General features: G+C 53.5%; 1 protein-coding gene across 1 annotated transcript in view; it reads right to left on the bottom strand.

The window, feature by feature from the left end:
• LOC144931374 (slit homolog 2 protein-like) overlaps positions 1–8,582 on the bottom strand; it is a 242,288-nt gene extending 233,706 nt beyond the window's left edge. Inside the window, exon 1 of the mRNA XM_078855179.1 lies at positions 7,388–8,582. Within this exon, the coding sequence (XP_078711305.1) occupies positions 7,388–7,608 (221 nt within the window). The 5' untranslated portion in view covers positions 7,609–8,582. The remainder of the gene's footprint in view (positions 1–7,387) is intronic.
• Positions 8,583–26,387: the final 17,805 nt, after the last annotated feature.

Below are 26,387 nucleotides of genomic sequence, written 5' to 3'. Positions count from 1 at the left end.
ATTCACTCTGCCTTAAAACATTAAAACAAATCCATATCCACTTGGAGGCAGGGGGCTGCGGGCGGGGGAGTGGTGGCGCAGCGGTTAGCACGTCGCGCAGTGAACCCCACGATGACCAGAGATCGATTCCCCAGCCACGGCTGACGCGTCAGTGGCGAATGATATCTCATGAGAATGTTTATTTGGAATCCTGGAGGAATCCGATGAGCTATGAAGCACTTTTTCACAGATATCCGAATACGTCCTGCTGCCATCTGCTGTCTGCTACTACTCTCCAACCACTTGACAACCGGTTTCACACGCGGCGGTCACCCATCCAGGCGATGCCCAGGCTCAACCCCTGCTTAGCTTCCGAGAAACTGGCGAGATGAGAGAGGGGGGCGTGACCTTTCGGGGTGAAATTGTGTCACGTGATTTAAGATTTTGAATCACGTTTCCACCATGGGGGTCTGATGTTCCTCGACTGTGAAACAGCGAATAGAAATCTCTACTCCTGGAGGAGAGGAGCAACGGCACTGCGGAGGGAATTCCACGTGGGTAACGTGTGTTCGTGACAACGAAGATCCCCCGTTCGTTCTTGCAGTCAGTCGGGGCAAGCGCTGACGTGTACGTACGCTTGCACACTGCGCGTTGTACTCATTGAAGGCTGAGTCGACCTAGAGAAGGGACCAGTTCAGATATCAACTCGCCACCGATGTTATCCGTGGCCCGGAATCGAACTGCAGGTCGCCGGGTTCACAGCGCAGTGCGCCAACTATTGCGTAACTGCTCCCAATACCCATAATTATATACACACACACATATCCGTATGTTCACATAGACATTCACATATACACCCATAAACATACACGCACAGATACGCACACACACATACAAAGACAAACATCCTCCCGAGAGCCTTAACAGACTGTTGGGCCAGGTGCTGTTAGCTCACACAGATACGCACACAGATACGTGCAGATACATCCACGCAGATCGATACAAGCAGATCGATACACATGCCGCTTTACACTCTGCTACGAACCTCCAGCCAGGGACTTCACATGCCCGGCGAATGTTCTGGGCTTCCCCTAGGTTAACTCAGCCTTCAACCGAGTATTCAGTGCGGTGTGGAAACATCAGCACTGGGGAGACAAAGGCGGACCGGGCAGTGGTGTTTACCACAACACTCGCTCGTACGCAGTGCCGGCCTTCATAGGTGCTAATGCTCGCTAACAGCTCTTGCCTCCCCCCCGACAGTCTGCTAAGGCTATACGGGGAACCTTTGTCTTTGCATCGGTGCCACTGTTAGTGGGGGGGGTCTCGGTGCCTCGGGGGAGTCGAGGCGACCCCCTCGCTGAGCCCCAACCCACCACCCCCCACCCCACAACACCCCCCCCCCCCGCTGGGAACACGGCCACACTATAAGGGGGGAGGGGGAAGTGGGCAGGCAATTATTTAACACATCTCATCAAACACAAACATTTGAAGTCGCACACAAACCCGAATTAAAAACCCACTTATCCGCATTCATCATTCACTGCCTATGCAACACGTAGAATTTTGTTTTTATGTGTATGTAAAATGACGTTTCGCGCAATGGCCCTTCTGCAGAGCTCCAAATTACATGTGTGTGTGTTGCTATGACTCGGACCAATGTGCATGTTGTCCATTCAGCATAGGCGATGTGATTTTAGTCTTGTTGCTGCTCTGCCATGTCACCAAGGTCAACAATGGGTGTAGGTGATCGCGAACAGCACTTGCCCCAGCGATGTGTTAAGGCTACATGGGGGACCTGTGTCTTTGGCATGCACGTGTGAGCGATGCGGACACGCGGAGCGACACACGCACTGACACCAAACATACAAAGACACACACGGAGATACAAGACAAACACAAAGATCCCCCGTATAGCCTGAACCGACTGTTGGGGCAAGTGCTGTTAACGAGCACCTATGAAGGCCGGCACGGCACACGAGATAGTGGGTGGCCAGCACCACGCCCGGCCGCCTTTGTCTCTCCAGTGACGATGTTTACACACCGCACTCAATACTCATTCGAGGCTGAATCGACCTAGGGGAGGCCCAGGACCGGTTCAGATAATCGTCACTGGTGTTGGCCTGGGTCGTAGCGCAGCGCGCTAACCGCTGCACTACCGCTCCCCGCAAATACAAACAAAGACAAAGATCACCCATGTAGCCTGTATAGACTGTTGGGGAAAGTGCTATTCGCTATGACCGATGGAAGCCACCACGGCTCACGAAAGTGGGTGACATCCTCCAGCAGCGCGCGCGGTCCGGGACTGCCTTTGTCTCCCCAAAGCTAGCCTCTACACATATATCTCGCCGGCTACTCGTTTTAGGCTGAGTAGACCTAGGGGAGGCCCGGGACAGCGTTCTGTTGACGCCTACCGCTCGCAAACTCCGCTCACAGCAACTGGCAGTCTATACAAGGCAGTCTATACAAGGCAGTCTATACAAGGCAACAACTTTTGGTGGAAACCCGCGATCTTCGCGTTTACTACAAATCACGGCCGTCCGTCTCGTTTCGGCGTCTTCAATCGAGTCTCAGAAGCCTGAAACGAGGGTTCAAAGTTAGGGCCACCATCCCCCCCCCACCCCCGCGGCCCCCTAACTGAGCCCCCCACAAGAGAATGCTTTGATGTGAACGAATGTTGAGACACTGCACTGCTCTGCACATATATTACACAGGCAGGGCTTGTCTGAGCGCGCTATCTGTTTAGACAATTGAGCTGTGGGTAGCCGAGCGGTGAGCGCGCCGCGGCTACATACCCATTCCCCCCGCCGCCCACGGCCACCAATACCCCGTGACGATTATCTGAACCCGGTCCTGGGCTTCCCCTAGGTCGACTCGGCCTCAAATTCTGTACCCGCTGCCCACGTGTAAACATCGCCACGAGGGAGACAAAGGCGGCCGGGCGTGGTGCTGGCCACCGGACCTCCCTCGTGCGCCGTGGGCAGGCCTTCATAATTGCTACTCGCTCAGAGCACTTGCCCCAACAGTCTGTTAAGGCTACACGGGGGATCTTTGTCTCTTACGCAACGAACCCGCGCGGTTCGATTGCAGGCCACGGATCACATCGCGTGGCGGATCGGAATCTGAACCCGCGCTGGGCCCTCCCCCAGGTCCACTCGGCCTTAAATGAGTATCTGCTGCGGTGTGTGTGTGGACATAAAGAACTGGGGAGACAAAGGCGACCGGGCGTGGTGTTCGCCATACGTCGTTCTCTTTCGCCGGGTGCTCGCTAACAGCACCAACATCTGCACCGGGCTTCCCCTAGATCAACTCAGCCTTCAATCAGCAGCCGAAGCGGTCGGTGTTGCGCATTGTGTGTTCGGAGAGATTACGAGAGACTGGGAAGCGCATGACGGTGGCGGTGGTGGCGTTAAGCACTTGCCTACTCCTAGGTCGACTCAACCTTAAATAGGTACCTGGGAAGGGTCTAAAGCAGCATCATCAGCAGCAGCGGCGTCGATGGCTCTCGCTAGCAGCGCTTGCCCCCAACAGTCTGGCAAGGCTGTCGGGGGTGACCTTCACAGATCCCCCCTACAACCTTTGCCGGACTGTTGGGGGAAGTGCTGTGAGCGAGCACCTGCGACATTGCGCACACAGCGCACGAGGTGGCGAGTGGCCAACACCACGCCCGGCCGCCTTTGTCTCCCTCGTGGCGATGTGTTTGGCATCCCACTCAATTTGACGGCTGGCCGAGTCGAACTCGTGGAGGAACCCAAGAGCGGTAACATATCCTCGTCACTGGCCGGGTTCCGTAGCGCAGCGCGCTAACCGCTGCGCCACCGCTCCCCGTACGTACATGCGCACACCACGCACACCACGCTCATAAAACAAGGACAAACGGATGACAACACTGTGACATCTTCCGTAAACAAGACCGGGCGTGGGGGGGGGTTACGTGGGCGAGTGATTCCGCACAGATGCGTAGTGAACGAGGAAGTCGCCGCCACCACCATCATCATCATCGTCATCGTAATTCATCACCATCACAGTGCGCATGTTGTCATCGTTATCACCATTGTGTGCACGTGTGGCTCGTGTGATGAATGGATACTTGCACACATACCCCCCCCCCCACCATCACGAACCACGCACGTACCCCTCCTCTATCTCTCTCCGTGTATCGCTCTCCTCTGTTCATTTAAATTACGACCTCAAACCATCGCGTCTGGATTCGCGAGGGGGTGGCTACGGCGTTGTGGAGGCCTTCATCTAGCAGTGGATAAGACCACGGATCAACAATAATGGTGGTGATGATGCTGAATGGTAATCAATAATTAAAACATTTCAAAACGTCGAGATTTTTTTCTGTATAAATACGTTGCGTGGTGATGATGATTGTACCTGGGCGGATACAGGCGCTACCAATTAATCTGTCTGTGCGCGCGTATGTCTGCAACTAAAATGACTGCCAGCAGAATCGAGCCCAATGCGCCCCATCTCGAAAGCTAAGCAGCGATTCGGAGTCTAATTTGGAGTCTGATTTATGAGTCTGATTCGGGGTCTGATTCGCGGTCTGATTCGGGGTCTGTTTCGGGGTCTGATTTGTGGTCTAATTTGGGGTCTGATTTGTGGTCTGATTTGGGGTCTGATTCGGAGTCTGATTTGGGGTCTGATTTGTGGTCTGATTCGGAGTCTGATTTGGAGTCTGATTTGGGGTCTGATTTGTGGTCTGATTCGGGGTCTGATTCGGGGTCTGATTTGGGGTCTGATTCGGAGTCTGATTCGGAGTCTGACTTGGGGTCTGATCTGGGGTCTGATTTGGGGTCTGATTTGGGGTTTGATTTGCACTTGGACTGGAACCTGCCTGAGAACCATCAGGTGTAGTGTCGAGAGAGAGAATTATCGAGCGGCACGGTCTGCTTGGCCACCAGGGCATTCCGGCAGGAGCGATGGATTCTTGAATCGATCGGTGCTGAGCGCGCGGAGTGTGTGGGCGCATCGTGTGAGTTGCTGAGGTTCACTCCGATTCTCTCCGACACGCACAATGCCAAACTCTCTTAATGAGTAGAATTGACCAACACATTTACAGTGTCGCAACATCCACCTGCAAACGAGCCTTGAGACTCAGTAAAGCCTTCCGAGGTAACTAAAGGTCGTCGCCGCTGTTGGAGTAAAACACCTCCACGGCAGCCGCAATTGCCGCTATCTTAAAACGCTGTTTGCACAACAATCAGATATTATTTCCAGCTACCTGTAACCCCTATCATCATTCATTATCAATACTGTGCTTTTGCTAATCTAACGCTGGATGGAGGTCTTTTCACACCGTGTCTGTCATGGGGGGGGGGGAGTTTTTGACCATACTTCCCCACGCTGTATCAGAACTATTTATTGGAGGAATATGATTTTGACATGGGTAGTGGAATCAGTCCGACACGCTTGTAATCTACTTCAACTGATCATTGATGCATTCAACTGATATTCTCCATCATCATCATCTTCAGCAACACCAGCAATGATCAATCCATCGCTGGATGAAGGTTTCCCCAAGTCTCCGCCATTCCCGACTGTCCTCATTAAATTGTAACAACGCCACGTACGTTCCCATATGAACAAACATACACCATGGCCAAGCCACAGCGGGAATAATCAATCTCAAATCCGGAGCACAACACCCACGTCTAATACTTGCAAGTGGAATACTCAGTATTGTTCAAACTTAAGACCGAAGTTACACAGCATCTACCGGCGGGGATCATCGACACATACGGTATACATGTACAACCCACGTGTCAATAATCCACTGCTGGATGAGGGCTTACCCACGCCGTGGGGATCGTGGGAAGGGAGGGAGGGGGTTATTAACCATACTTCACCACGCTGGTCATTGCCTATTGGTGAAGGAGGGTGGGGTGCCCAAAAAGGACTCGACACTCACGCCAGCGCCGCCCTGGAATGGAACTCAATTAGCCGGATTCAGAACGCGTAGCGCGCTAACCGCTGTGCCACCGCTCCACACCCCCACGTTCACTGTCACCTGTTACAAATCCTATAACCGCCCGCGGGATGAAACTAAAGGAACAGAGATGATGTGGTGATTAAAAGGGGGGGGGGTAGAGAATGTGATGGATAGGGGGGGGGGGCCGTAGCCTGAGTTGTTAATACCAATGAGTTACAACGCCGAGGGTTCGATCCAGATTCAGGGCGTCGTGTTTGGGTTCGCGCAGAATTTCCCAAACTGCAACCCCCACGTGCCGCCACTCGCGGGGTCCTGCGTGTCCACGTCGAGCAAACGTCGCCGTGCTAACACGACCAGGGGTGAAGAGGTGCAATACGGGTCGTGGGCGATTCGTCAGATGATGGTGTTGTTTTGCGGTGTTCGTGGTGTGGATCACACCCCATCTTCTCCGTTCGGCGTTGAAAGTTGAAGTTTGCACGAATGAGGCGGTTATAATGTTTTTTTTAAAACACAACATTTATGATGATTGTTTAATTAGAGATTTAGGCGGTTAGGCGCTGCGTGCGGTTGATGATTTAGTAATTGGTTAACAGCCAATCGCTGTCTGTGACACGTGCAACACCATCGACAACAGCCCCCATTCGGTCCCGACGTGGCAGTGACGTCACCACGGAGCTTGTGCCAGGCTAGGTGCATTTTAGTTGCCACGTGAAGTGTCGAAGGCTCGCTGTGGGCAAGGAGGCCACGGGACAGACCCAGGTGCCGTGGGTTTACCGACTCAGATGACTGGCAGATGCACCACCTGTGCTCCCCATTCTGCCAAATTGCTGCGTTTTATCCGCCCGGCGCTCCGCTCGTTGTTGTGGAACACACATGGATGCAAAGACAGAGATCCCCCTATATCCTTAACAGACTTGGGGCAAGTGCTGTAAGCGAGTAGCACCTAATAAGATTAAAGCGGCACACTAGATTGTGGGTGGCTAGCACCACGCCCGGCCGCCTTTGTCTCCCCAGTGGTGAGGTTGTACACACCGCACCAGGTGCTCATTTGAAACTGAGTCGACCTCCGTGAAGACCAGAACCGACCCATATAATCACAATGTTAATGGTGGCGCAGTGCGTTAGCCGCTACGACCACAATCGTAACCCACAATCGTAATTTGAATCGGAGCTCTCCTAGTCCGGTGAAGTGAGCCACGCGTACAGGACCGGCAGACGTCTCTAACGTCGCGCCTCGAATCTGCGCCGCCGAGCCGGGGACCTGTTTACCAATCATCGGTACGCGTTTAGCGGAGTCGCCACTTTCAACTTCGACGTAGCAAACAGAAGATTGGTAAGCGTGGCGGGGCAAAGGTGGGGCGCGGCAAGCCAACTTCGCCAAAGTCACAGACTGCCACGGGGATACAAAGGGGGTCGGGAGGTGGCGGTGGGGGGGTTGATGGTAACAAGGGGGGGGGGGGGGTTGACACTCACAGTCGCTCGGCATTCCTGGGTATCCCCTTGGGCACGACGCGCAGCCCCAGGCCGTGGCAGTCCACGGTGGTGCCGGCGCAGCTGCACACACTGGGGCAGGCGTGGGCGCCTCCGCTCGACGACGACGAGGAGGAGGAGGAGGACCACGCCGACGAGAAGAGGAGGAAGGCGAGCAGCAGGAGGTGCCGGCTCGTACATCCACACCGCATCCTTTCCGCCATCACCACCAACCACCACCACCACCAGCAACAACAACAACAGCAGCAGCTCCCACCGGCGGCAACTGAACTACGGCCAACGGAGCCCTCTCTCTCTCTCTTCGCCGCTGAAGCTTCGTGGGGGCGCGGGGCTGGAGAGCCGAGCGCCTCCTCCCCGTGTCGCACACCGACGGAATTCCGACGGTTGCGGCACCTGGGCGGCGTGCAGAGTCCAACAGGTGGTCGGGCACGGGAAGCGCGCGTGGTCCGTCGGCTGTGGCAGGGGGAGGATGTCCGACTGACGATGAGGTTGCTGAGGAGGACGAGGAGGTGGTGGAGTCAGGCTGTGGTGTCGCGCAGACGGCGCGAGAGTTTCAAGCCCTCGGCAGTGGCGAGTCCGCGGGGCCCACTCCTCCTCTCTCTGTCTCTCGACTCTAACTACCTTAGCCTCGGATTCTCTCCTTCACACAGCTCCACCCCACGCACGCCGCCAGCCCGCGCCACCGTCCATGCAACTCGATATTCCAGCAGGAACAGCAACAAACGCAGCAGCAGCAGCGCCAAGCGGAGGCCCGGTACGGACGGATCTGCCAAATAAAGAACCCCGCAGCCGCGCGTTTCTTCAAATCAGCCGCCGCTACCACAGCCGCAGAAGAAGAAGAAGCTGGGACCGGCCTCTCTGTCTCAAGATCTCCGCACTGAATGAAGCCACGCACGTCGAGGGGGCGGGGAGTGGGAGCCGGGAAAGGTCGAGGGGATACGAGAGGGGGGTCCCACGCGGGTCCCACAGCGAGCCGAGGGGAACGGATGGTCCTTAGTCTTGGTTGTCAGTCTGAGCGAGGTGCCGGGGGGGGTGGTGCTGGGGGTGGATTGGGCTCCAGGACGCCGCTCCGGGTCTCGTGTGCGCTTCGCACGCAGCTCGCACCGCGTGTAACGCCGCCGCCTCCTCCTCCTCTCACTCCTCCCAGCGCCACACCAAGTCATCTCAGCCACCACCCACCCACGACTCTCCCAGCCAGCCCTCACCTCCCTCCCTCCCTCCCCCCACCCACCTCATCCTCTCACTCTCCTCCCCCTCACTCGCAACCCCTTCGCTACCTAGCGGAGCTCACCCCACCCCTCCACCTACTCCCCCCACCCACTCCCCCCCACCCCTCCACCCCTCCACCCACTACCCCCCACCCACTCCCCCCCACCCACCTTCTTAACCCTCCTCACCGCCAGTCACTGCCAACCACTACCCACACACCACCAACGGCAAAGATCCCCCCGTGTAGCCTCAACAGACTGTAGGGGCAAGTGCTGTTAGCGAGTAGCGATGATGGAGGCCGGCAACTGTGGCACGCGAGGGGGTGGGTGGCCAGGACCACGCCCGACCGCCTTTGTCTCCCCAGTGGCAATGTTTACTTCACACCGCACCGGGTACTCATTTGAGGCTGAGTCGACCTAGAGGAGTCCCATGACCGGTTCAGATAATCGCCACTGGTGTCGACCGCTCCTGTAGACAGAAACCCTGGTGGTGAGGAGGGGAGGGTGCGTGGTGAGGAGGGGAGGAGGCGTGGTGAGGAGAGGAGGGGGCGTGGTTGGGTGAGGGGAGAGCGAGGTGGGGGAAGTGGTGAGCATAGGTAGATGAGAAGGGAGTGTGGTGGGTGTGGTGAGTGCGAGCGGAGGGAGACTGTGAGGAGGCTAAGCGGTGGGGGTGGTGGGGGGTGATTGTGGTCATGAGACATTGCCTCTCTAAGGTCAACTCAGCCTTAAAATGAGTAGCTGGTACGATGCGTTACAATAATCAGCGCTTGGGAGCCATAATCGGTGCTCGCTAACAGTACAGCACTTGCCCCAAGTCCCCTACAGTCTATAATAATGCTTTACGGAGGGTAGCTACCAGAGGTGGGACAAAGTCATTGTTATGCAAGTCCAAGTCGAGTCGCAAGTCATCAAATTCATGACTCGAGTCTGACTCGAGTCCAAGTCACATGACTCGAGTCCACACCTCTGGTAGCTACGCTATTGATGGAGAGAGGTGATTATTGTTGCACAGTCGGAGTCCGTTTTATAAGTCGCCTTCTTATAAGCGTCGTGTTATCACGCGACAAATCACATCTTGGTCACTCTGAATCTCCAGTGAGCAGTGCATCACATTGTGCCCGGGCAGAAAAGTCGCGTAACTCCTTGATAGTCGCTCCCATTCGCCTCTTCATCCCATACCGGGCGCTGGGCAAACTCCCTCTCTCTCTGTGGACCAAAAGGGAGTGGTCTTCATCGAAAGCCAAACAACCCGAAACGTTCAAATTCTCGCCGCTAGAAATACTCCGCTGCGATCGGCCAAGGGCACCGTCGATTTGCATCGCGGCTGTTTTATTTGTGCATCCGATCAGAGTGCGGCTGAACCCCGGATCGCGACCCCAGCGCATGCTCTAGGGGGGCCACCGCTTCCGACGGGGCCATTCTGAACCCCGAGCCCAGACCAGAAAGAGCTTCACGGCTCATCGGATTCCTCCAGGATGAAACGCAGATGGCGATTGTGAACTGTGGCGCCACGGAACCTGCGGCCAACACCACGAACTCGCTTCTATCGAAGCATATGCAGTCCTTCCTCGTCACGGCTCTCTCTCCCCCTTTGTCTCTCTCTCTCCCCCTTCGTCTCTCTCTCTGCAGCAGAGCGCACGTCTGGACGAGCCTTCGGCCCGCGACTTCGTTTCGCACAGCGCAGCCACGCGACTCTCTCTCTCTCTCGGCTTCGTGCCCACTCCCCCTCGCGACTCCCTGCTGCGTAGTTTGCCCGTCATTGTCACCAACCTCAGGCGCACTAATCGGGCACACGGAAGAGATACACTTTTCTCCACCTGCCAACCAACACCCGCGTCTCAACCCTTCACGCGCGCTAAGTGTCCTGCCACGTGGCGCGCGCGGCACGGTAGGTCTTTCAATCCTCATCATCGCCATCATCGTCATTTAGCCAGGGTCAATCGACTGCTGGACGAAGGGCATCCCCAAGTTTCCGCCATCTCCTGAGCTCCTGTCCTGCGAGAGTCAACCAAATCATATGCTCTGTGTACGTACTTACGTTGGACTTCTTTCGCACCGTACGTAGCCAACCGCGCTAATCGGGCTGATCTCATCGCCTCGGTCCGCTCGTTGGGCTTCCCCATTTCTTGTGGTTGAACATTCCCTCGTTATTATTCTTCCATTACCACCGGCCGCCATCCCGCAAAGCCTTTAAAAACAAATATTACAACCACGCGGTCGAATTGACAACGGAAATATTGCAGCCTTGATCCGTGAACGATGACGCCAGTGCGCGCATGCTTGTGGTGGACAAGTATGCGCGCACTGTGGTTGAGTTATTACAAGAGTGGTGGAATTGCTGCCGTATAGCGGTGCTGGCACTCGTCATGGTGACGTGGAATTACCACAAACCAGCTGTTCGTCCATGCCGGGCGCGCCGCTCCAGACAGAGGGACACTTCCAGTTCTTGGCTGAGCAAACAATTCTGTAGTTACTCCGAGACGGTTGAGTTTTCAATCAACTCGTCGATATGAGGACGTAGACCGGGGAGATGGAGCGATTGTGATCGCAGGATCGGAAGCGGTAGCGGTACAGGCGGCGGCTCGGTGGTGGGGGTGGGAGGGGCAGGCCTTCATCCAGCAGTGGATTGACCATGGCTTCTGATGATGATAATGATGTCAATATTTGCCTCGTGATGAGTTCGATACAAGGTTCATCTCCAATTGACCCATTCCATCGAGACCGCTCCACCTGAGTTGCGGTGAACTCAACCCGAACGATGAGCCGGTGACTGCCAGCGTGATGAGCGTCGTGGCTGACACGAGGCTGGGTGAGTCACGGCCTATGAATAACGCGCACGAGTGTGTCTGTGGTTTTACACCGCGCAGAGGTGATCACGTTTCATTTGTCGTTTCCTTGTTTTAATATTGCGCCTGCTACATTTTTTGTTGTTGTTGACCAGACTCATCATCTCAAACCCTGAGTGGCAGCCACGGAACGCGACGCGTATCCGCTAGAACGTCTGTTGTCCTCCCCCCCCGCACCTCCGTTTAGTACGGCTGGCTACGTACGGTGCAAAAGAAATTCAACACACATACACATATACAGATGAGGGTTTCAACATTGATGCGACTCCTTCGGTTCAAGTTTGCTCCAAGGTCGTTACAAGAAAACCGCACGCATCTTGAATTGCCACGAACTCAGGGATAATGATGATGATGTCACTTACAGAGAGGAAATACGCACTCAAGACTCGCTCTATAGAAGGACAGTCCCTCCTCCATTATCGGGGTGTTTGGCAATTTTTTTTACAGATAGCCAGCACCGCGCATGTCCTTCGGACGTAACCGTCCGTCCCTTTGCACAGCCAGGCAGGCAGCCAGCAAAACTTTTTTTTAAGATTATAGTATGATGAGTGGTTTGCCAACGTGTGGGAGGGAAACTAGGGGGGGGGGGGTGGGGGTGGTGGATTACACTGTGACAAAGTTCCTTTATACAGAGCCGACTTGCTATGCTGTGACATTCAGGCCAACCTCGCAACAACCCGCCCCCGCGCGTCTCCGATTGGCCCGGCTGGCGACGTGCGGTGCGAAAGAAGTTCGACGCGCATCTCTGCTGTTATCCATCAACCCCTTTCGGCGCCTCCAATATCGTGGTCGCTTTTGCGCGCGGCGCCACCGCCGCCGCGACTCCGCGCGCCCCCGGGATTCGTGCGCCATCTGCTGCTCGCTCGAGGATTTCACTCAAAATAAAAACCGCGCAGCGATCCCCCCCCCCCCACGGCTCCGTCCGCCCCCAACTCACTCACAGCCATCAATCACCGCAGTCTCTGGGATCGTGAGATGTCCCGGAAAGTAAGACGCACCCTCAATCAAATTAACCGGTTTCTCTCTATCGTCAGATGCCCCCGAAAGTAAGACTGTTTTACACAAAACCCGTGGACTGTGTTAAACACGACCCGTGGAGTGTGTTAAACAAAACTCTTGCACTATGTTAAACAAAACCCGTGGAGTGTGTTAAACAAGACCCGTGGACTGTGTTAAACAAGACCCGTGGACTGTGTTAAAAAGCTCGTGGAGTGTGTTAAACAAAACTCGTGGAGTGTGTTCAACAACGACAGTGCTATGAGGGCGATGTGAAGTACAAGTTCGGGGTTCCTGTTGGGATTGCGCGTCGTGACGAAGAGGCGCCCTTCCCCCCATTCTCGACCTCCAACTCCGCGTTCTCGCCTCCGCGGGGGAGCGAACCCAGCTTTGGATGCTCGCGAGGCGAGCCCCCCCCCCCTTCGTCCCCTGTTAGATTCGGGTCGTTTCCTCGTGGGCGAACCGCGCGGCTGCTTTTCCTCTCCGCGGCTCTCCAGACCAAATGTTATCCAGAGCCCCACGCTCTTCACGGGTGGCTGGCAAGGGTGAAGGAGACCGAGGCGATTGAGAAAAGGGGGGCTTTGGGGCGAGAGGACGCCTCATCCCTGGCTGTTGTCAGTGGCCTGCAGAGTGGTTCTACAAAGCGGCACAACAGGAAGGAAACGGTAAATTCGTCCATTTGCGTGGCGATGACAGACGCAGGCGCCCCGCAGTCAAACGTGGAGTGGCCTGACCTTCACCTCCATAATCCGAGCGGCCTCCGCCGGACCGCTTCAAAGCGATTCACACGCGAGACCCCCTCCACCACCATCACCACCACCGCCACCCTCACTTAGCGGGCGCGTGAACAGAGACAGAGAGCGAGAGCCACTTGGGCGATGATGATGATCAGGTTCATAATGATGAGGATGATGATGAGGATGATGATGATGATGACGATGAGGATGATGAGGATGATAATGATGAGGATGATGATGATGATTATGATGATGAGGATGATGATGAGGTTGATAAGGATGATGAGGATGATGATGATAAGGATGAGGATGATGATGAGGATGAGGGTGATGAGGATGCCCCCGCCTCTTTCGTTGCTGCTGCGTTGTCAGCGTTCCACAGCCAACAACAACCACTGACAGCACTCGTCAACAACAACACTCTGTGGTCTTAAGCGACAATATATTTTTGTATTCGGGGACGTTTTGGCCAATGGCAATGTGCTGCCAAGAAGGGCCGTTGCCCGAAACATCGGCGCTTATTTGCGTGTTTTAATGCCGCGCAGTATTGTTGAAGAGTTGTGTTGAATTTCTGCTGTTGATTGTGCTTCTTCGCAGCGCGTCTCTGTGCTATGATGGCAGTGTCGTTCACTGAACGTGTACAGAGTAGCACGTGTACACAAAGCACACGTGTGCATGGTACCACGTGTGCATGGTAGCACGTGTACAGAGTAGCACGTGTACAGAGCAACACGTGTGCAGGGTAGCACGTGTGCAGAGTAGCACGTGTGCATGGTAGCACGTGTGCAGAGTAGCACGTGTACAGAGCAACACGTGTGCAGGGTAGCACGTGTGCAGAGTAGCACGTGTGCATGGTACCACGTGTACAGAGTAGCACGTGTACAGAGCAACACGTGTGCAGGGTAGCACGTGTGCAGAGTAGCACGTGTGCATGGTACCACGTGTGCATGGTACCACGTGTACAGAGCACCACGTGTACAGAGAAACACGTGTACAGGGTAGCACATGTGAGGAAGCGAGGGGCACTTTGAAGTGATCCCATTGTCTCGCCTGCCAAGGTTTCTGAAGGATCGGCGTCATCGGGGTCACGTGGTCGCTGTGGTCCTCGTAATTGTAAGGTCAGCAACAGCATCAGTGTCAGCAGCAGCAGCAGCAGAATTATCATCTACAGTATAGGGAACAGCGAGTGCCATCATCATGATCAGGAGCAGCGTTCACTTCCGATTATCACGGTTGTCTACGTACGGTGCGCAAGAAGTTCAATATACATACAGCAGCAGCAGCGACGTACTCCATCATCTGCAGCAGCAGCAGCAGCCACAGAGCAGCAGTAGTAACCATGACATCGCTCCATCTATGCCAGGGGTCAGTGATTTCGAAGCCCCAATGTGAATAACGCCACGAAGCGGTCATTACAGAGCCGCCTCATGCGGCTCCTGGAGCCGCGGGTTGCCGAGCCCCGCCTGCTCGACGCCGTGGATGCCCTCGATGTCGTTCTATAGGGTTGGGGGGTGGTTATGGGTGGGAGAGAGAGATGACCTCTGTGTGTGTTTACCTCGTTCGTGCTGTAACCACGTTGTCGGATAGGATAACCACTCCTGCACGGCTGTTAAAGAGAGATGTTATAACTCATCGGATTCCTCCAGTATGAGAAATGCACGGTGTGAGCTTATACAGGCCTAGAGAAACATATTTGTATAGATATATATATCTGCAAGCCGGTAGAGATATATTTATATAATGTTTTTTTTAAGAAGCAGAGAGATGAGTCCACGGGGATGGAATTTGAGGACCCAGGAAATTGAGAGGCAAAAATGGCCTGTGCGTAAATCGTCGGTGTGTGTTTCTGGATGGCACGTGCGTTGTTGATTGTATTTCTGGTGTTGTTGTTGCTCTGTAAAAACAAATTTGCTGACGTCACAGATTTTGAGCACAGACTGTGTGGCCGCGTGCAAAGACCGACCACGAGAAAATAATAACGATCATAATACAATCGATAATCATGTACAGACCTTCGTTAATCCACTTTTGGATGATTGTCTACCCGCCCCCCCGCAACGCCGCATCAGTAATAGGTCATCCCTCCCTCCTTCCCTCCAGCCAGCAAAACTTTTTTTACGAATAGCAAACACTCACGCTGGTGTACGGACACCCACATGCAATTAGTATTGCTCCCACCCACTGAGTCTCGAGATTCATTCTCAGGAGGGTCCTGCCTCCTCGGGATATTTGCCCAATTCCATTCGTGAGAGTTGTTGGCTTCGCGTGGCGGTGGGTCGGGGGGGGGGAGGTTTGGAGGCAACCGTGAAAGCCCCGGGGGAAAACCCGGCACTGCGCTGCTGTATACGAGCAGGGAGACACTTGCCACGGACATCTCCTCGGCACAGGTCGCAAACCCGGCACGCCTAGCACGCCCGCCCTTCCCAGGCAATCCCCCGTCCAGGCACGGGGACGAACCAGGCTTGAGGGGCTCCCTGGTCGTCTTGCGAGATGCAACGAGATGGAGCGCGCGCACCGAGGTGCCGTATGAATATTCGCTCGTGCGTCCGTCTGAAGGCCATCTCTCACCGGAGAAGATCGCACCCCCTCCACATCGCCCTTCAGCTTCCCCACCAACTCCCATTTGTAGTTCCATCCACTGCCCCCCCCCCCCGCTGCTACCACTCCCCCCACACACTTTTGCACATTCCGCTGTCTCGCACTCGCGGCTGGCAGACGAAGCGCTCTTAGCGCTGTTTATGGCGAGACCGCGCGAAATCTCAAACAACTGTCCTCTTTGACTTACTGTTTGTGTGTCTGTGTGCGTGTGTGTGCGCGTCTGTGTGTGTCTCTGTGTGTATGTGTGTGTCTCTGTGCGTGTGTGTCTTTGTTTTGTGTCTGTGTTGACGGCAGTCGCCCTCCAGCAAGAACGGAGTACAGAGGAGCGACGCTCACAACAACGAGTAGAGCGCCGGGCGGATAAAACGCGGAAAGTTGGCACGGTGGGAAACATGGTTGATGCATCTGCCAGTCATCTCAGTCAGTCAACCAATAACACCTAGGTCTATCCCGTGACCTCCTGCCAGCGGGCATTCAACACTTCACGTGGCCTCAAAGTGCACGTAGCATGGCACAAGCACTGTGGTGATGTCACCGCCACTTATTGGTGAACGACGGTCGATTCTCGCTCACAGCTACCAACACCAGCGACGATTATCTGAACCGGCCCTGGGAAGCCTCTAGGTCGACTCAGCGTTAAATGAGTACCTGGTGCTGTGTGACCATGCCAGCCTTCACAGTTGCTCACTAACAACAATTTCCCCAAGAGTCTGCTCAAGATATTCCGGGGCGGCCCTGGACAGGTGCGAGGGGCTTCTAATCCGTTTACCTTCAATTAAATTACCCAAAAAAAACCCACGCGGAATAGACGAAAATAAGCTCGTGCCGAAGGCCCTGGGGGAGATTAGCGTCTGCGGTATCTTCCGGCCGTGCCCCGTGCGGCAGGGCCAGGAGACGGAGGAGCCGACCCCACGGGGTTCCTACAGAATCAGCAGAAAACAAAAAAACAACTGCCGCTGCTGGGCACGTGGAATGTTCAAGCGCTCGCCGTGGTTGGGTAGAGGCCGCCGTACCTCTTGGGGGCTGAACCGATTCCGCCAACGATCCTGCAAGACGCCTTCCATCCCAAAATGAAATTTAAATATCCGTGACAAAGCAATGAACACGAATGACTCAGCAACCCGTCATCTCTCCCACGACATCCGGGTCCCAATCTCGACCCACCTGCTCCCTCTCTCTCTCCTCCTCCATCTCCCCCCACACGCTCCGCCGCATTTCTCCACCCCACAACCACCTCCCTCGCTCCCTCCAGCAACCATCCCATGCTCTCCCCATTCCCCGTTCCCATGCCACTTTCCATCTTTCTCCCCGAGTCTCACCCCCGCCCGCAGCTGAAATTTGTTCTTTATACCCCCCTCCACCTCCTTCTCCTCACCCCCTCCCTCCCCGCCCGCTCCGTTGGGTCAGAGTTCAGGCAGTTGCGGTGACCCTTATCCGGGCCAGGTCCGTAGAGATAGTCGCACTCCCCCTCCCTCCCTGCCTGCCTCCACACCGAGTGACGCTCGCGCGCGAGAGAGAGAGAGGGCGAGCGAGCGGGAGAGGCTATCAGCTTGAGGCCTCCGAGTGGCCGCGGTGATGACGGACACAGGGTGCCCTTCATGCCCTGTCCCCGGCTGTGCCCGGCGGTGAGAAGAGTTCTTGACAGATGGGATCACAGCCTCTAATTGCCGTCCCCATTGTTCGTGCCGATGCAAGCAATTAGTGCCGAGTGGATGGAGAGTGTCTGTATTTGTAACGCTCGCTCTCTCTGGTGACGGTGGAGGAGGAGTGATTTGCGCGCCGGCATCGGTTGTCATGATCGTCATCATCATCGTTTGGTGCATCGCCATCATCATCATCATCATCGTCATCATCATTTGGTGCATTGTACGGATACATCAACATTTACTTCTCTGGCCAACGACAACCTCACCCATCGACCAAGACCTGAACAACGTCACGTGGCATCGCGCTGCTGCTGCAGCTGCAGCTGTCACCATCCTCCTAGAATCTCAACACCCACATCCGGAAGGACGCCGCCGCCGCCGCTGCTGCTGTGCGAGCAGAGTGGAACGACGCGGACGTCCAGAAAAACAAACACCTCCCTCATTCGAGACCCAAAACAACATCGCGCCACCTCCTGCCTTTGACATTCCTCCTCGAAGACTTTCACGGTGTGACCATCAGCCGCATCAGAACATCGCCAGGCCGACGCTGCGCACATCGCCTTCATGAATGCCAAAGCAGTGCGATCGTGGCCATGCAAGAATAAAACAACTCCACCAACTCCCTGCTGAAGCCCTCTCTCGGCCATCAGACCTCGACATTGGCATACAGCTACTGAACGTCTTCCCATCACGCGCAAAAACAGAATCCTTTAAATCAACACATCATCATCCTCATCATCCTCATCAATTCACACTGTACGCATAATCATCATCAGCGTGCGAATCGTCAGCAGCATCACTCCCTGCACGACCACCATTGACCATACAGTACAATGAATACTCCCATTGTCATCATCGTCATCATCGTCAGTGCGCCCAATCTCAGAAGCTAAGCAGCGGGCTGAGCCTGGTGATTACTGGGGTGAGATGACTCCCGTGGGAAAACGGACTCGCTCTCGGCTCGGGCTGCCAGGTGGCAAGGAGTTCATAGAGAAAGGATCTCTGAGTGTCGTCTCGGGGTGTCTCCGCTTCTCCTCCCACGAGAAATGAGACTCCCGTCACGGTGACTGGGAGATGTTAACTACCTCGCCTGGTGCACAGGAGGTCGCCGGTTCAATCTCGACCCTGGCGCCTGCTGCTGTATATTTGAAGTTTGCGTGTCTCTCTCCCCGTGGTCGCGTGGATTTTTCTCCGGGCCCTCCGATTTTAGTCAACGTCATCACGCGTTTAGAGAATTTTGACTGCTGTTATAAATGTCCACGTGATAAGCCTGACCTGGTAAAATAAAATAAAAACGTTTATTTTAACGAACACGTGGCCGGAAATCATCCCCAGCGTAGCAATAAACCATCTTTAACAAAACAAAAATAGAGTAGATTTATTTATTTCCCTGGGTAAGTCATTTGCCATTCGTTTTAGTTTTACACAAGCTTCGGGACATCACTTCCAGATAAATGAGATTAAGGTGAAATTAAGAAGGGGGAGGGGGCGGAATAATAAATCGCGGAATTCCGTTCCAAAATAAACGCTGCGATTTGTTTAGACGTAGAAAGTGAGGTCGCCGTGGCGTTCTGTACTTTCGCTCAAACACAGCGCATGGGGGAACCCCTGAAACCACGCACGGTAGTGGCGGAACGGTTTTAAACGTTTGTTTAGGTTCATATTCAAGCGTTCTTCCCTTGTTGGTTTTGGGAAGGACAGGAGTGAGTTAGAGGCCCTTCTCCTCCCTCCCCCACCCTGGATTTATACGGTTGGCGTCTAACTTTTGACTGCATCTCTAGACGCTGTACAAAAGCATTGTATCTGTTTATTTTGTATAGAAGAAGAGAGGGCCATAGATCTCCGTGAGTCTATGGGGCCATTTTTGAGTATATTAAACTCTGTGCGAGTCTACGGGTCTCTGTGTGAGAATATTATTCGCTGTGTGAGTCTATGGGTCTCTGTGTGAGTCTATGGGCCCCTATTCGAGTATTTTAGTCTCTGTGTGAGTCTACGGGTCTCTGTGTGAGAATATTATTCTATGTGTCAGTCTACGTGTTTCTGTGTGAGTCTATGAGTCTCTGTGTGAGTATGTTATTCTCTCTGCGAGTATATGGGTCTCTGTGTAAGCATATTAGTCTCTGTGTGAGTCTACGGGTCTCTGTGTGAGTCTATGAGTCTCTGTGTGAGTCTATGGGTCTCTGTGAGCCTAAGGGGGAGAGAGAAAGTCAGGAAAAGGACAAAAGAAAGGTTTGAGCCTGGACTCGAATCGGGGCAAGGAGCCGAAAGCACGGTTGGTAGGGGAAGGAAGTTCCAGACAGTGGGGGCAGCAGAAGAGAATAAGCGACCTCACCTCGTGATCCCCTGCTAAGGGCAAGGGGCGATGGCCCACTGGGTGTCTCGGTACAGCACATCTCTCTGCGTATGCCCGTGCGTGTGTTTACATTTGGGGAGCGGTGGCGCAGTGGTTAGCGCGCTCCGCTACGAACCCGGTGACCCGAGTTCGATTCCCCCTTACAACCAATTGCGAGGGAATATATCTGACCCTGTCCTGGGCCCTCCCTAGGTCGACTCGGCGTTAAATGAGCAGTTGTGTTCAGTGTATTGTCCTTCCCCGCACCACCGATTAGCACAGTTGGTGACGTGCGGTGCGAAAGAAATTCAACACGCATACACACGCGCATACACACGCGCGTACCCGTGCGATGTGTAGACATCAGGCGTCATGTGCCTTACCGGCATTCATAGCTTGCCACTCTTTAGCAGCACTTGCCCCAGCAGCCCGTTAAAGGCTACACGGGGCGTCTGTACCTTTGCCTTTGACGTTGCGTGCGGAATCCAGGTCCGGTTCTAACTTCCGACGCGCAGCTGATGCGAGGGCGAGGAACGGTAGCGCTGGGGGTGCTGGGAGCGGGAGGGGAATCATCCCCCACTCCCCCCCCTGGGACACGGGGAGCGGGAGGGCAAGAGCGTCTCACCGAGTGAGCTCACCGATGAGTGATTGGAATTAATTACGGGGAATTAATTAATTCACTCAATCACTCACTCACCCGGCTCATCACGCGGGGAACCCAAGTCGCCATAAATCTTGATTTAAAGCTTTCGTGACTGCAGGGATTCATATTCTTGGTTCTTTCGGTAAAGTCACGTAGACGGGAAATAATAAAATAAAATTAATATCTTTTTTATATTGTTTTATATTAATATAATATATTGTTTTATATTAATATTATTTTATTATTTCCCTTCTACGTGACTTTACCGAAAGAACCAAGAATATATCATCATGGGAATACCAAGTCGCCATGTGAACGCAAAGACAAATAATGCTGTTATCGTGATGTGTCTCTGCGTCAACTACGAACGACACTGCTTCGCGACACACGCACTTTTAACATCGGACGCCGTGCGTTCTTAAGTCTTTTTCGGTTTTAATTTATTTTCTGTCTTGGGTTATTTTCTGTCAAATCGATCAGACGGCCACTGACCACACCTGCCCAATAATAAGAGATTCTGGCAGAGCGGTAGATGGTTGTATGTATGAATTATAGACGAGTTCGAGATTTTCAGATTATATACGAAAAAAATAAAATAAAGAAAAAAAATCAGACCTGGATACCAAACTACCGGATGATTCGAGAAAAAAGCATCCCTTCGTTTTGTTTCCCACGTCGCGTGTTCCATGACACTTCTCTGCTTTCTTCCGCCAGTCGTGTTGTCACGTGGCATCTGGAGACGTCACTGCTGTTCGCACGGAGATGCGTTCAATAATTACGTGACGTAAATTTACCCCCAAAAATGAGAAAATCCTACGTATTTATATTCATCCAAAGCTCCTCCCACGTGTGTATTTAATGCACGCAAATACTCGTTAATTGGCCGATAACGCCTTAATATGTAGAGGACCGCAGAACGTGGGTGGGGAATTTTGGCTGCTGCCTTCCCGCTCGTTCGTGGCTCCTCCGTGCACTTCTGAGTCGTCGTCTCTCTCTCAGACAGCGAGCGAATACCGGGCGACGGCCGCGCGTTACAATTAAGATTTCATATTTGTATTATTCATTGCTGGATGGCTACTCTCTGATTAAAAGGGGCAAGCGATGTATGGATGGATGCACGACAGGACACAGAGATGACTGCATGGATTGGTGGATGAGTGATTTCATGGAAGGGTGGATGTGGAATCAATGCAAGGATGAATGTATTGAGGCATGGATGCGAGAATGGAGCGAGAATCGAACTCAGGTGGCCGTTGTTGGTGTGCGCAGCGCGCTAGATGCTACACTACCAAAGACAAATATCCCCCATGTAGCCTTAACAGACTGTTGGGGCAAGTGCTGCAAGGGAGCACCTATGAAGGCCAGAACGGTACACGAGGGGGTAGGTGGCCAGGACCAAGCCCGGCCGCCTTTGTCTCCCTAGTGGCGATGTTTACACACCGCACCAGGTACTCATTTGAGGCTGAGCCGATTTAGGGGAGGCCCGGGACCAGTACAGATCATCGTCACCGGTGTTGTGCCGTGAGCGGGAATCAAACTCGTGTGGCCCTGGCCCATAGCGCAACGCGCCAGCGGCTACACTCCGCACACACAGACGTCGCGCACAGCAAATCACAGACACTTATAATTGCACCATCAGACCAATCATAGGGACACCTCCTGACCCCGGCACATGTGATCCCGTCGGATGTGAACGCGTGCCAGAGTCTGTTACTCTGGCCTGCCTGCCGCTGATTTTAGCCCAAATATTCAAACTCCCAGGGGCGCGGAAGATGGGGGGGGTGGGGGGTAGGAGACGAGGGTGGGAGGACGAGGGGGGGGGTGAAGAAGGCTGCAGTGCAGGGGGTGGGGGTGTGGTAGATTCAGTAGCTGTAGCTACGGAGTAAGCGTGCAGGCGGTGAAACTGCGCAGGGCAACACGTGGTCGGAGGGGCTCAGCCACCAGACCATGAATTTGACTGAAGCCCCCCCCCCCCGCACCAATTCGTCCCGTTACCCCACGGCTCTCGCCAAGCCGCGCTGAGACGCTGCTTGGGTCAGGGTCGTGTGCTGCAAGGAGATGGTGGGAGAATGGGGTGGAGGTTAAATGTGGAGTCAAGCGGGGCGATGAAGGGAGATGAGTGGACGTGCTCCTCCGCTCCACCTTTCACCGTCGCTGCAATGAACTAACTCCACCGGACCCATCAGTACTATTGCTGCCACCATCACCACGATTAACCACAGCTGCCATTCGCATTCGGTACCACCATCACAACTGTCACCGCCAATGTGATCACTGTCACACCACAACCACCATCATCATCACAATAAACAGCATCACCTTCCCCATCATGTTCATCATCACCAACATAAAAAAACCTTCCACAATCGTAACCACAACTGGCATCGCATTCACCTCCATCATCACCGCAACTGCCACCACCACCATCATCATTACAAGCGCCGCTACACGGTCGTGATCTCTACCGTAAACATCATCACCACAATAACCGCGACCAGCACCAGAGCCAAACCCATCAGCAACCACATCACCACCACCACAATACCACCAACAACCATCAAAGACAAAAGTCCCCCATTTAGCCTTCACAGATTGTTGGGGCAGGTGCTGTTAGCGAGCACTTATGAAGGCCGGCACACCACACGTGGCGTTGGGCGGCCAGCACCACGCCCGGCCGCCTTTGTCTCCCTTGTGGCGATGTTTACACACCACATCAGGTACTCATTTGCGGCTGAGTCGACCTAGACCATACTTAGACTATACTTTCATTGTTCATTTCCATCGTTTCTAACTTACGAAATGGCCTTTAAAAGTGTCTGCACCAACTAACAACCATCATCATCATCACCACTGCCCCCTTCCCCACGTGGTTAACGCGCAGAGGTCACCCCTCACCCAGCCCGACCACCAACGCGGCCAACCACATCACCTGCGTGCCAATCACAACCTTCCGGCAGGTGCACGCCGAGGCCTGCACCCCACGTGATCGGTGTGCGCGCACAAGCTGGCAAGCCAGCGTGCCGGGTGAGCCTCCGTCCCTCCACTCCCCCCCGCCAAATCCAATCCCGATTCCGTTGCAAGATCGCAATCACCGTGTCTTGAATATGCTCGATGGACTCACCCCTGCCTAGCTCTCCCCTCTCGTCTCAATCTACTCCCCGCCACACACTCTCCTACCTCTCATCTAAATCTACTCCCCTCCAAAAACTCTCCTACCTCTCATCTCACTCTACTCCCCGCCACTCACTCTCCTACCTCTCATCTCACTTTACTCCCCTCCACGCACTCTCCTACCTCTCCCCTCTCATCTCACTCTACTCACCTCCACGCACTCTCCTACGTCTCCCCTCTCATCTCACTCTACTCACCTCCACGCACTCTCCTACGTCTCCCCTCTCATCTCACTCTACTCACCTCCACGCACTCTCCTACCTCTCAACTCAATCTACTCCCCTCCAAAAACTCTCCTACCTCTCATCTCATTCTACTCCCCTCCACGCACTCCCCTACCTCTCATCCCACTCTACTCCCCTCCACGCATTCTCCTACCTCTCCCCTCTCATCTCACTCTACTCCCCTCCACGCACTCTCCTACCTCTCCCCTCTCATCTCACTCTACTCACCTCCACGCACTCTCCTACCTCTCCCTTCTCACGCCTGCGAGCACGTCCGCCGCAGGAGATGGAGTCACAGAGAGATCATCTCGCGTGCAAGGAGCCAGATGGATTGTCGCATCGCCGCAGCGCCATGAAAAAAGGGCAACGGTTGGAGGCGACACACATCCAGCGTTGGATAGATCATGGCTTCTTCTTATGCTTTCGTATCGCTGATGTAGATGCAGAACAACATCTACAATTTCACATTCATGGTGGTCGAGCAAGATAACCGCGTCAGCAGTAGCGGAGTATCGCATCGTTGTGATGTCTCCGTTCGTATTTGTGGATCGGGAATTGCGTCGTTATAAGTTGTTATGTTCTGTTCTGGAAGCATGCACACAGGTGATAATGCTTATGCTGACGATGCTGATTAGCAAGGCAGCACTGTTGACGAATGCGGTGCGGTGTGTGGCTATGCACCACTGCCGACGCAGTTGCTTAACTCGTTCGTTTAATCATTAAGATTGGACCTGGAAATTAATCCCCTCGAGAGCCGCGTGTGAGCGTGACGAGGGTTGGACGGCAGGGGTTGTTGTTGGTGTTGTTGGTGTTCACGCGACGACATCAAAGTCCAAAGAAGGAGGAGAGACCCGTGGCCAACTTTGCGTGAAGCCACAGGAAAATGGGAGACCGCGCGTCTTAATAATCATTGACTGAGTGATCCAGGACGGCCACACGCAGTTTCCGCACTGCTTTTTTTCAGGAGGGTCCTGCCTCTGCATTTTGGGGGTTTTTTTTATTGTAAGATGTTTTTTTCTTTTCTTCAGACAATTAACGATGACGAGGCGTCGTGCGACGCTCGATCCACCGCATACAGGTGGAATAAACAGACGGCGATTCATCTTCTTCGTTCTTTCGGTAAAGTCACGTAGACGGGAAATAATAAAATAATAAAAATAAAACAAAATAAAATACAATGTTTTATTTTTATTATTTTATTATTTCCCTTCTACGGGACTTTACCGAAAGAACCAAGAAGATGAACCCCTGCAGTCACGAAAGCTTTAAATCGAAATATAAACGGCGGTTCGTCAATTTGCTGTACTGCCTTCTCCTGGAGAGACATGAGTATGGGCTATCCCTCGACGCCCACGGGGGAAAGAGTTTCACAAAATCGCTTCTGCGTTCTTGCGTCCGTCTGGAACGCTCTTCCTCCCGATATGAAGAAGCCACCGGAGCGTTGCGCTTTTAAAATCATCGAGATTGAAAACTCGTTTATTTACAACTGCTTTTTTTTGCGTTCGGTTTGTTGTCCTTCCCCGGCACCTCCGATTATCACGGTTGGCTACGTACGGTGCAAAAGAAGTTCAAACATACATGCATCTGTGCGGTGATCCACCAACCCTCCCCTGCACACTGCTGGAGTAGAGGCCACGTGCATAGCCACCATCGCCCGCCATGGCGTTCGTAATGGCCGTGACAGAGACACTGAGTCGGGAGCCGCTGATTATTACTAACTTACAAAATAAATATAATAATGTGCTCCTGCCACGCATTGTTCAAATAGAGCTTTTCAGTCAAAGCGAGTTGATGATAAACCAAGAACCGCACTCACGAAGACGAATCGTTAAGTTTGATTTGTCACGTGACACGGCAAATTTCAACGCTGAATATTGGCAAGTTTCCACTCCTGGCGGCGTGGATTTTCTTCAGCCGTGATATTTATCCGTGGCAAAGGCAGACGTGCGGGGTGTCTCTACGTGCGACAGTAGCAGTTGAAAGAAAATAAGAAGTGGCTGTGGGACCCTTTGCCAGTCATAAAACCTCCTGTTTAATTGCCAGAAAGGGTAAAACCTATTATAATTTTGCAGACCTCCTGTATTCACACCGGTAAGGGTAAAGCCTTGATATATATAATATTAATTTAACTCAGAAGTAGTTTTGTGAAGTCATCTTCCACGCGGCTCTTGACCCGTGACAACACAGAAAGTGCGAGCCTCAGAGGAAGTCCACCAGAGAGACGGAGCAATGAAACTTAGCCCAGGGCACACAATGCCTTTTGATATTCCCACTCTGATGACTTTCTTACCTTTACTAGATTTTGCACTCTTGTCGGTTTGTTGTTGTTGTATTGTTGTGTTATTGTTGTTGCATTGTTGTTGCATTGTTGTTGCATTGTTGTTGTAATGTTGTTATATTGTTGTTGCATTGTTGTTGCATTGTTGTTGTAATGTTGTTATATTGTTGTTGCATTGTTGTTGCATTGTTGTTGTATTGTTGTTGTATTGTTGTTGTATTGTTGTTGCATTGTTGTTGCATTGTTGTTGCATTGTTGTTATATTGTTGTTGTATTGTTGTTGTAATGTTGTTATATTATTGT

Source organism: Lampetra fluviatilis, chromosome 4, assembly GCF_964198595.1.
Source record: "Lampetra fluviatilis chromosome 4, kcLamFluv1.1, whole genome shotgun sequence".
Lineage (NCBI taxonomy): Eukaryota > Metazoa > Chordata > Hyperoartia > Petromyzontiformes > Petromyzontidae > Lampetra > Lampetra fluviatilis.
Note: the sequence above shows the minus strand (reverse complement) of the source record. Positions and strands in the feature narration are given on the sequence as shown.